General features: G+C 38.3%; 1 protein-coding gene across 1 annotated transcript; it reads right to left on the bottom strand.

Annotated features, from left to right (window-relative positions):
* Positions 1–800: 800 nt before the first annotated feature.
* On the bottom strand, positions 801–11,696 carry LOC139731893 (protein rolling stone-like). Its single transcript, XM_071642770.1, has 3 exons — positions 11,609–11,696; positions 4,534–4,777; positions 801–1,559 (listed from the first exon to the last, which is right to left on the bottom strand). Exons 1-3 carry the CDS (start codon positions 11,687–11,689, stop codon positions 847–849), a joined length of 1,038 nt encoding a protein of 345 aa, XP_071498871.1. The 5' UTR covers positions 11,690–11,696; the 3' UTR covers positions 801–846.
* Between the last annotated feature and the right edge of the window lie 479 nt (positions 11,697–12,175).

Below are 12,175 nucleotides of genomic sequence, written 5' to 3'. Positions count from 1 at the left end.
AGGAATAATTTCTTCGCATTTGCCTTCAAACTTTCCTTCATATTGTCATGGTAGTGGTTACTTAAGTCTATTAAGGGTATTGTCATAGAATTTCCGTGTGTTTTTTTCCTTTACGTAGAAGATGTAAAGAGAGCAAGACAGAAAGAGATATGAAAGATACAAGTAGATTGAAGATAGATTGATATAGATAGATAGATAGATAGAGAGATAGATAGAGATAGAGATAGAGGAAGAGAAAGAGGGTGAGAGAGAAGATTAGAGGAAACGCAATAAAGTGAGAAGTGGAATGCTTAAAGGGATGGTATAGTATTGGTTGAGATGAGAATTCCGCTTTTAACTCTTTGCGAGATACTTAGAAACCCCTTCATGAAATGATAAAAAGCACACAATTCTAAAAGGAATGTACAGTTGATTTGAGGAAAATCGGTTTTTGAAATAGCTGAGATATTAAAAAACAAAATAAAACAAAGTGGTCCTAATAAAAAATGGGTCCCACCTTTTATTAGGACCACTTTGTTTTGGATATCTCAGCCATTTCATGACCAATTCTCACAAAATAAACTTTGAATTTCTCTTGGAAATCTATGATCTTTCATAATGTTTTAAGAAGTTTCTCATTATCTCCAAAAATTATCATCAAGAAATGTTGGAAAGCTGAAGTTCCATCTCAACCGAAACTATACCATCCCTTTCAACATCTCCGGAACAATATGATCCCGTAACTAATTCTCATTCTGATATTGACTTAGATTCTGTTCACTTTCTCGCTCCAATGTGCTCGTCACCACTTTTTTTTTTTTTAAAGCTGTTTCCTCTGAGATTCCCTTATGTTATTACACACCATTATTACACTTGGTTTACCTCAGAAGTGGGGCAACATTTATTGCCGTCATTTTCTTGATCGTCCACTAACTCTCTACGCCCTTCTTCCACGAAATTATCGTGATCATCGTCACTGGCTCCTTCTCCACTACCCCTCCCCCGGCATCGAATACACGACGATGATATCTCGCCCGCCACCAAGCGGCGGATGACGTACAGTCCCAGGTAGATAAGGTGTAACACGGGCCCCAACACGACGATGAAAACAAAACTCATTCCTACGCTAACGCCAACATTGTCTTCCCAGTCGATCATGTCTTCGTACATTTCCCTTCCCCCGTACGGGTTGATGCCACCGGAGTGGTAGTAGATGAGCGTGAAGACGATGTACGTCGTGAAGTAGATGACAGGGTAGATGAAGTGGAGGACGCGAAATGGGTTCGCGACGACGAAGAAATCAACGATGCCGAGTACGGCAGCGACGGCGTGAACGTGGATGGTGAACACCTGCAGTTTCTCCAGGGCGGGGTCGTATTCGAAGAACCAGTAACCCATGGCAACAAAGAGGACGGCGTTGAGGGCGACTGTCTGCAGCAACCACGTGAGTTTGAAGTACCATGGCAACGTCGGCTCCTGTTGGCTCAACAACGTCGCAGACGGTGAACCTGGTGATGTTGACTTCGGTGACGCTGGGTTGCCGAGTTCGAAACTGACCGCCTCTGTCGCTGAAGAAGAAACTGCAGAGAAATACACGTAAATGAGAAAAGTAAATGATGGTAAAAAATGCCACTTTTCCTTAGGTGCAATGCTTTGAAATGATTCCTTTCTGTAATCAATCAATACATTATTAATGCCGAAATTATAACGATATTAATGATTGAAATAATAGTAATATCAGAGGTCAGTTCGTGAATCAATTTTCAACCAAAGTGCTCACTTATCTCTGCTAACACCATTCTAATTGCATGATATATCAACGAGTATTTCTTGAAATGTATTATTGTGACAATTGGTTCAAATAACAAAGTGCTCCAGAGATGCCAAGTTAAAACAAGGCAATCGCCAAATTGTGTCTCGCCCATTCGCGTACAAGGAATTAATATTTTTAAAACTCCCGGAAGTTAATTGACCTGCATATGACCTTTGACCTTGTGGTGACCTTCAACACCCTAAGAGATATTTACCATCCAAGTTGGTCACAAACGGACAAAGGGATCAAAAGTAATGAGCCATAATCGAAACGCACCATAAAAAAAACTTAACATTGGGCCCTAATATTTGTTGACCCCTTTCCGTGACCTTTGACCTTGTGATGACCTTTAACTCCCCAAGGGACATCTACCGTCCAAGTTTGGTCACAAACGGACGTAGGGATCAAAAGTTATGAGCCATAAACCAAATGCGCCCTAAAAACTTAACATTGGGCCCTAAAAGTTCGTTGACCCCTGTCTGTAACCTTTGACCTTGTGGTTACCTTCAACTTCCCAAGAGATATCTACCATAACCCAAGTTTGATTGCCATTGTAGCAACATGTGCTGAGTTACGTTTGATAAAAGAGTCTTGCAAGTAAACTTTAACGTATGACCTCAAATGACCTTTGACCTTATCATGTGACCTCTTACGGCACTATTACATGAAGGTACCCCAAGTGCATCCATTACCAAAGTTTGATTGCCATTGTAGCAACATGTGTCGAGTTACATGTGATAAGAGAGTCTTGCAAGTAAACTTTAACGTATGACCTCAAATGACCTTTGACCTTATCCTGTGACCTCCAACGGCACCATAACATGAAGGTACCCCCAGTGCATCAATGTCCCAAGTTAGGTTGTAATCCAAGCAACTTTTGTGAAGTTATTTGTCAAAAGAGAGTCTTGCAGGTAAACTTTTACATAGAAAAGAGAGTCTTGCACATACTCTTTAATATATGACCTCAAATGACCTTTGACATCATCACATGACCTCTGACAACACCATAACATGAAGATATCCCTAGTGCTTCTATCACCCAAGTGTGGCTGCCATTGCTGTAACAGATGCCAAGTTATGCATCATAAGAGTCTTGCAGGTAAACTTTAACATTTGTGACGGACGACGGACGACGGACGGACGACGGACGACGGACGACGGACGGACGACGGAAGGACGACGGACGGACGCCATTTGGATCCCTTAGTCTCGCCTTCACCTCCGGTGGGTGAGACAAAAAAAAAAAGTAGTAGGGAGCGTTTTCAATTTTTAGCTCTTAATGGTGCCATCTGGTGCATACTTAAGTGACTATTATTTACTTATTTTGAAAGACAAAAGGGTAACATACCTTCAATTGCAACTATCACTTTAATCCTTTAGCTTTGTTCCGATGCGTGAGAAAAAAAAAAATGGGTGCCACGCGTGATCTCGTGAGACGGACCTTAAATGCGAGAGTCTCACGCAGAATTGCGTTAGATTTGATAGCTCTGGTGCTGGTGACATGCGTGTATTACAGCATTTCATTTATGTTGCGAAGGAACGCCGCAGTGTAAACTACTTAAATTGTTACTGGTACAACTGCTATCAAACTACTCCAGACACTATTATTACAACTGCGACAACCGAACATATACCTAACCATTCTACAGTTCTTATACATTAGGTCTTACCAATTCTTGTACAACGCATTTGGAAATCACTGCTACACTTTGAGTATCTAAATATAAGAACGACCCAAGTCCATGGAAGACCATTTCGAGTAAACTTAAAAAAAACTTCATATCTTTTTTAGTTGGCCAATAATGTTCTATTCAACTGTGATGGGAAGGCAACATTGTATATACAAATTAGAACATACATTATTATGACAATTAACATTTACATTAATTGTGGAGAGGCCATTTTGTGTGATGGACTTGGGTCGTTCTTTGAATCATATGGACTTGGGTCGTTCTTTGATTCATATAATATTATGATACAGTATTCTGCCACAGAGATGAGAGAAGGATGATAGAGGGCGCTATGATATGAATGTAAGAATGACCCAAGTCCTTCCTTCTTACATTAATATAAGATTAAACTCATTCATTTCAGGCACTAACGGGGGTAATTAGGATTACATACACAAGATGAGTTCATGCATAAGCTACAATCCCCATGTCAAACTGAATTTGGCCAAAAATTGGACTTGGGTCGTTCTTATATTCAGGTCTTCAATTGCCTCTTGAAATAACCTTGTCATCCGACAGCCAGCTCCACCATTTCGGCTTCTAATATCACATCAACCTGAATATCACTACAATGAACCGTCCACTGAGTCTGCAGTTTATCTTGGAATCGCAACACCCACTCTCCTTTCTGCAGCTGGTAATAGGTACAGCCAGTACTAGTACTATACTATTATCTATCGCAACTAAACTACCTACTACATACTTTTTTTTTTTTTTTTTTTTTTTTTTTTTTTTTTTTTTTTTTTTTTTTTTGGTTTGCTGCAATGGCTCTTACCAATGCTACCGAAAATGTTACAACTGTTAATACCGTGCTATTTGCTATCAACGTACGTAGTAACACTACTACGACTACTGCGACGACCCAATATCTATATACTAATTCTACTTACACAATAAATCTTGCCACTGCTACGACCTCCAGAGCCTATACTGTAATGTTTTTCTCATTTTCCTGTTATTTTATTGACATAACTATATACTCATGGAACTTTTAAATGAACAAATACTTACCTTTATCTCTTCTCATTTGCATATAATGGGCTACGGTGCTGATGGCTGCCGTGAGGAAATAGATCGTCAGAAAGAAGAAGGACCAGTTGGAGAGATAGATCGGCCATTTTGCGGTAGTATCGACCGGGCGATAGAATCGTGGGTCATCCCAAAACACGATGACCAGAATGTTCCACACCAACTGGTAGAGCGCTATCCCTATCCGATAGGCGACGTAGGTGGCGGGCTGTTGCGGCCATCTCCACTAGAAGGGAAATAATTGGTTAAAAAAAAACCCAAGAGAAAACACAACACGCAGAGCATGAGTATTAAAGCTCTTCTCACCATTCAGGGAAAATCCCTAGCGTGATGACTTTAATACAGCAGTTTCTCACAGTATTCCCCTGTTTTGACATTCGAAGAAGGGAAATAACCAAATAATGAAGCCTATATACCAATTGACATAGTCTTTGGCTATCAGGGACACGTACATGTAAATAAGATACTTCAATCCATCATGTCCTCGACATTTCCCTAAAAGACTTGCAAAGGACACACAAAGATACCTGCAATGTTTTCTTCCCATTGATCTGTTCATCAATTCAGTCAGGACCATTTCAATATTGATCACAGTAAAGTGACGTCATAAATTTCATTGTTGTCACATTGATTCTGGTAGCTATATTCGTGGCGCTCGTCCAAAACAGGAAAAGTTTATCATTAATGTTAAAGCGATACAACAGATATATCTGCCTGTCATCCTTGTTTCAATGGCTGCGTCATGACACATGGTCCAAACGTCCAACTTGTCGTGGATTAAGTTGGCAAAGCAAACAATTGGAAATATAAGAACATATCCCGACTTATTCATACTTTTCCGATTCTGGGGAAAAAGAAAGAAAGAAAGAAAATGTAGTTAAGTTCAATTTGCATCATGTTTTGGTACAATGAAGTTCAGACAAATATGATTTGACGTGCGTTTCTTTGTGCATGGGGAAATCCAACCTTTTGATTCCCACCTTCAAAGCATGTGAATTAACTTGTGAATGCTTAGTAATATCCTATCCACTTCCTTTCTTCTATTTCCTAGCTATTTTACCTGGTTTAAAATGAGTTTCAAAACTTATACCGCAAAACGGTTTGACTGCATGTATTTGTGTCACTTACTCTGTCTTAATGGCAAGTTACGACTAAAATATTATGATATAGAGTGAAAAGTGAAAGGTAACGGACATGCTTTTTTTCTTGTCCCGAAAATAAAAGTAGTTTATCATTCCAAAGATATTGTGTGGGTTTTGTTTTTGCCTTTAGTCGCTCGTGTTATGGCAGATATGGACTCTTTGAACACAAGGGAACGGAGGATACATATTAATTTTAGATGTGGGAAAGAACCCTAAACCTATAAATGAAGTTAAACCTAAGCCTCCTGAGAGAAGCAAATCCCAGCGGACCAGCGGGCCTTTTGAAGCCCTTCCGAATTTCTTTGTGTAGACCACCAGCGGTTGATATGAACTTAATATTACAACCAATCAGGAGAGCTCTATTCAATTTCGTACAATACGCCTATGCATAATCATTTTTACACCGAGGGGCGATAAAAGAATGTGACAATGGTATTGGTCGGAGTGACGAACTTATTATTCAGCAGGAAAGGTTCTTCTGCTTAAGGAGGAATTCAAAGTCAGTTACAAGTTAGTTTGAAAGAGCAAAATGTTACAAGCAAAACAGCGAAAATGTGATCAAACTAGAATTAGACGTTGGAAGTCATAAATTTATGGCAATTGATTCGTTAATTTTTGCAGAGCAGGCCTCGAACAGTTGAAAGGAATATGCAATGAAGTAAGGTCATGATTTCATCGACTCACAATTTCCATTGATTTTAATATATACAAAAATGACAAAATTCGAATTTTCTGCCATAAAAGCGTGGAATGATATTTTCTGATGGAATAATCTCAAAATAATGATCAGCTTTATATTGTGTATAACATATTATATATATATATTTTTTTTTTTTGAGACAGTTGCCTAACCGCATTTTGAGATAGCTGCCTAACCGCGTTAAAAAACCCCCAACAAACTAACAAACAAACTGAACATTTTTAAGATTGTATGTGCAACTTAAGTGACAAGTTGTGAAGCGAATGGTATCATCAACTCATTAATTGTTTATTCATATTGACTGTTCAAATAGTGTTTTCGTCAAAAAAGCTAAACTTCACAATTTCACAGCTTTCCTAATGTTTATGCGATTTTGATCATTTTTTCGCCGATGTGCACGTAAAATTGTATACTTTCTTTTTAGACTAACTTTTGACTGGTCTGATGTTCTCCTTTGAATTTCTTCCTTCTAATAAATAATAAGCAGGGTACGAATCATAGATCTTAAATTTCAAAGGCTATGGGACGCGTTGTCTTTGTTCGTGATTGTCAGTGCTGCCAACTGTGTGAGAGCCTTCGAAGGAGACTAAACAAAGGCCAGCTGCCAGCTGTAGAAAGAGTTTAACCCCTTGACCTAGACTACAAATCTAAAGTTCCGCATCCTACTGGGAAGGAATACTTATCTTACAGGGTTTTACATCCTAATTGTACATATACAGAACATCAATGCAGAGTCCTTAATCCCGTGAGTAACGGTGTAATTTACGCACGTCTGTTTTAATCCACGGATCTACACACGCCTGCTTAATGTGTAGGTGTTGTGTATCGTTATGTATCTGTTTTTTTGTGTGTTTTTCTTTATTTTCACTTAAAATTCCTTGCATTACAGGGACAGAATCAGCCACTCTCCCCTAGAATTCAAATACTTGTCTTATAAGTACAATAATGTTAAAATTTGTTAAAATTATCCTTGGGAGAACGCAAAGACCGATTCCGTTATTTTCATACAAGACGTTCATTTCGTTCTTTGGTTGGATACGGCCGGATTTGTTTACACAAGATGCACAACGGCATAGTCGGTCATTTGGGTGAATTATGCGGTCGACGGGGTCCTTCTGCATCCGGATACAACTTGTTCACAATTACCGGAAGTAATTCCGGATAGGACCGGAGGTGAAATGACACCCATGTGTCACGGTGGAACTATAGACTGCGTATACAAGAAAGAAACTGACATAATGAGCGCCACGTACGTTTGACAGGCCCATAGTAACCGGCTTTTTATACAGGAAAGCTTATGAGACATTTTGTAGATCGCTGATATCATCACTGCCTTTGTTTGTCAAAGTTAAATAAGAACATCATCATGATGGTCATGAACACATCCGTGTTACCTGTCAGTTATCAAACAACTAGGGACACAATTATAATTGTCTCTGTAGTCTGTTATTACAAGTGTTCAACATTGATTAATTAAAACGCAGATTTTCCTATTTAAAGGTCAGAGGGTCGGGGCATGCCTTGTTTTAATGTCTGTCCCTTTAATATTGCACGCACATTTGTTGGTTACAAGTTACGAGGAATATAACTTAGGATTCATGATCCGAGTGCTCGAGGAGCATACTCAAAAATAAAACAAAAATGTCATTTTTAGGTTTTATTATAAGGTAATAAACCTGATAACCGTTGCTTCAATATTGGTTTTCTTGACACTTCCTTACCGTGGAATTTACAACGGCAACGTTCCTATTCTCTCACTATGAATGAAGTTACTCATTTGGTTAGTCTTATAGCTTATTCAAGAATGCCATTTCTGACTTTACGTGTGTTACGAATTTCCTCCTCAGCAGAATAGGTAAGTAATATATCGAGCAAGACATCGCGAAAAGCCATCGTCATGACTTGGTAACGATCGAATCTTCTGGCGTTTTTTTTTTTAACGATGTGCCCCAAATCGTAAAGTTGACAATAAAATCCTTCTGAAAATGTGGATTAACCCATAAACGGAAATATGCCCGTGTTAGGTCTGGCAAATGACTTTGTAGGAGCATGGACCCTAGGGTCCATGGTAAGAGCAACGTAACAGGCCAGTTTACTTCGAATCCGGAAACGCATATGGACGTCATAAAACCAGAGAAAAAGGATCAGTTCTGTTTCCTTTCCATCTTGGGTCTGTGACTTAGACTACAACTCAAAACCAGATTCACGAAATCTTATCTCCTCGCGACCATTCTACCGTGCAGCAATACTTAGACTGTTTAAGCATCACTTGCAGTGCTTGCCACACTATTGCACAGCTTTTGATATTTGCTGAATGATGTGCATCCACACATACTGTAAGTTCATAGAATAAAATGTTTTTTGAGTGGATGAAAAATAATATTTGTGTGTGTGTGTGTGTGTGTGAGTGTGTGTAGGCCTATATATATATACATATATATATATATATATAGCGGAAGAGAGGGAGAGAGAGGGAGAGAGAGGGAGAGAGGGGGGGGGGGAATCATCATATATAATACATGTATAATACAGAATATTACATCAAGGAATGTATCGTAATGTGTGCACATGCAATTACTTACGTATAGCATGCATACACATACAAATATATGCCTTTGATACGGATATGCAAGTAAAACAGCCTTACACATTCCTTCATATACACCTACATTATGAATGTATGCCTATGTATACAAAATGGGACAAAAAACAACAACAACAGCACGCCCACGTTTGTAAATGATTATGTTGGCATTCAATGATATACACTTATACACACAAAATACTTCATTTTATCCTGTATGACAATTTGTGGGTGTCTATTTCATTACGATAGATATGTTATATACAGCCAAAATACGTAAATGTTATGATTATTATAAGTATATCACGTGTATATATGTATCATATCCTACAAAGTGCCTGATGGTCATCTTGTCTTATTTCAGGCGAACACTCTACAAAGCAAAGTCCTCGTTCTCTCTTTACAATACGCACAATAGTTTTACTTTCGCTCTGTAAATAAAGGCAAGGATTATTGGGGTCGGCGAACAATAAAAAAAGAAGCTAAACCAGAGTAAGCACATGAGAAATGAAACACACATTTTTTGTTTAATCCCGGAAACGGACGGCACTAAAAAACAGACAAATAGGTAATGATGAGTCATAATGCTCATGATAAAACCTGAAACAAATTCACAGAACGTCCTTGATTGCGACACATACAAATACACAGTACTGTGATATGGTCTTAGCTCTTAGATCATATCATCATGGTTCTGTGTGCACACATTATGTGATACAGATTAGTTATAAAATACCACATAAAACATTGACACATAATATTCAGTAAAGGTTTCTGTATAGCTGCGCTTAATGCCTGATTTTATTAATTCCATGTCGAAATTGCCTTTACCAGGTAGAAAAATCTCAAAAACAAGCAGGTCTGTAAGAATTCCATTCAGAGAGATAAGAAAGAGAGATTCCATAAATGAAATGAAGAAAATTACTGAATTTTGAAGATTTACGTGCTGTTTCTACGAAGCTGCAGTAATAATTTTTTCTATTATTCTACCACGGAAACTAAATGTTATTCACACTGACAATGAGGCGATACTTTCAAATGTGGAATCAAACACGATCAGGGGATTTAGCCGAGTTCAGTGTGATTGTCAACATCCTACATTGCAGATGGTAATCTCCCCCCCCCCCCCGGATCATCCGCCGTCAAGCATGAGTGCAAACATTGCTATAGGGAATCCCAAGGTCATCAAAGGCTTCAAAGAGGTTAAAATTCCTCGAGAAGAAAAAAATAATCTGCATGTAATATTGGGACAAGACATCATAATCTCAGTCCCAGGCTGTACATTATCCTGGCGCAGCACGTATACAAAGGCAGTCTGATTTATGACCCAACAGGCTACAATGTCAAGGCTCGAACACTAAACAAAAAACTCACGAAACTAGCACTTACAAAAACAAACACATGAAAGCGCACAAAAACTAGTACAAGAAATGTCTCAAAATTGTCCTTTTTGCAGATTATAATTTTAGTCTTTTACTTTGTATGTAGTAATAGTTATTCAATTGAACAGCCTGTTATTTTTTTTTCAAGCTTTTGAGCTATTTTTTTTGTGTTCTGAAACTACTGTCCAGGCTTAACCTACTTATGATACTTTTGAATTTATCCAACACCGGTACTGAACAAGAATTTGTTTTTTTTTTTCATAACTATATCAAACCCAGGATACATTATTAATATCAAGCTGAGCTCAGCGTAAAGCTATACCATATACATGCGTTTAACTGATTTATAAATCAATAACTGTTGAAGAAACGGTGGGTGAGGGGAGGGCACTGGGAAAGTGAATTGTGGCATGAATACAATATGATAAATGAAAAAAAAATAGTAATTTGAAATTACTTTTTGAATAATGCAGTATTTAGATTCTTGTGGTAGGAACAATTATTTTGACATTTCGACATCTGTCGACGCAACATACAATGTATGTAACACATTGACGACTGCTGTATTTGTATTCATGCTATTGACAATTAAACTTATTATAGGTTAAATAAATTCAGTGATTTGCTACAAAAACAAGCAACCATGTGGCAGTTGAAAGTGTGCTTATACAGCTGGACAAGACGATGACGATGTAAATAGCGTATATTTAGGCATGGACTCTGTTGTCAACACAACAGATTCGAGCTAGCGATCTGAGTGGCATGCCATCAAGCGTTTTGTCAGATATTTTCTTTTCTGCGTATCAGGACAAGATTAAGACTACTGAAATCATTTCATCTTGGCTGATAGGAAATAAACGCTTGATGAAATATCCCATTGAAGATTTCGTGTCTGTGATCTTTTCCTCGTACCCACAATATTCTATATACCATGATTAAAAGTTAAGAAATTATGCCTTCCCTCTTGAAAGGTAGGAGACTAACCCCTGCCTTTTGACCAGTGCCAGAACGGAATAGAAAGAACCCAGCATGACATGTGTTTATAACATTTTCGGAGCAAGAGTGGAAAAAGACTCATTCTTTAAAGCGCGTTCTTTTAGCATAATGAAGGTCCATTTCAGTCTATTGAAACGACGAAGTGAAACATTATCAAATTATCAGATAAGGACTTGCAATAAAAAACGTGTCTTAAATATCCAGGCAGTTATTTCAGAATATTTCCCATTCACAAGTTGTAAATCATACCCACCTGAAAGCGATAGAATTGGTCAGGCGATGCTCCTTTAAATCCAAAATGACCGAGCACAAACTCGCGCCGAAGAAGGTCCATTCCACACAGCGCCTGTCGTAGCCAAGTGTATCCAAGTACCGCGCCGACACAATACAGGGTTTAAAACCGGTATCCCAACTGAGACGTAAGTTCAGTTGAGCGATACGTTTTCCGCTCATTCGTATGGGTGGCCATTACTGCCAATGTACGCATACCAAACCCACGCATACAGGACTGGTCTAACGCACACTTTGTTCTTTTTAGCATACGCATGGTTCAGTCATAACGCACGCATTTCTGTCATAACATAGGTCCTACGCATAGACGCTTTTTTGCTAAACCTCCTATAAACTAATTCTTAGCGTAGTTATAGTCTTATCAGTACATAGCTCAATTCAATTTTATTAGTCCAGTTCATTTTATTTCAGTTTCTTCTTTCATAGAACATGATTCAATATGCTGAAGAAATCCACACATATTTTTGAGTTCATGAGAGTAACCTGTACCATGAGAATTAGAGTTAATCATGAGTTATAATCATTATAA

This window comes from Diadema antillarum, unplaced genomic scaffold, assembly GCF_040938485.1.
Source record: "Diadema antillarum isolate AM-2024a unplaced genomic scaffold, OU_Dant_1.0 seq00000386_RagTag, whole genome shotgun sequence".
Taxonomy (NCBI): domain Eukaryota; kingdom Metazoa; phylum Echinodermata; class Echinoidea; order Diadematoida; family Diadematidae; genus Diadema; species Diadema antillarum.
The sequence above is the reverse complement of the archived record's forward strand: the minus strand, read 5'-3'. Positions and strand labels throughout refer to the sequence as shown.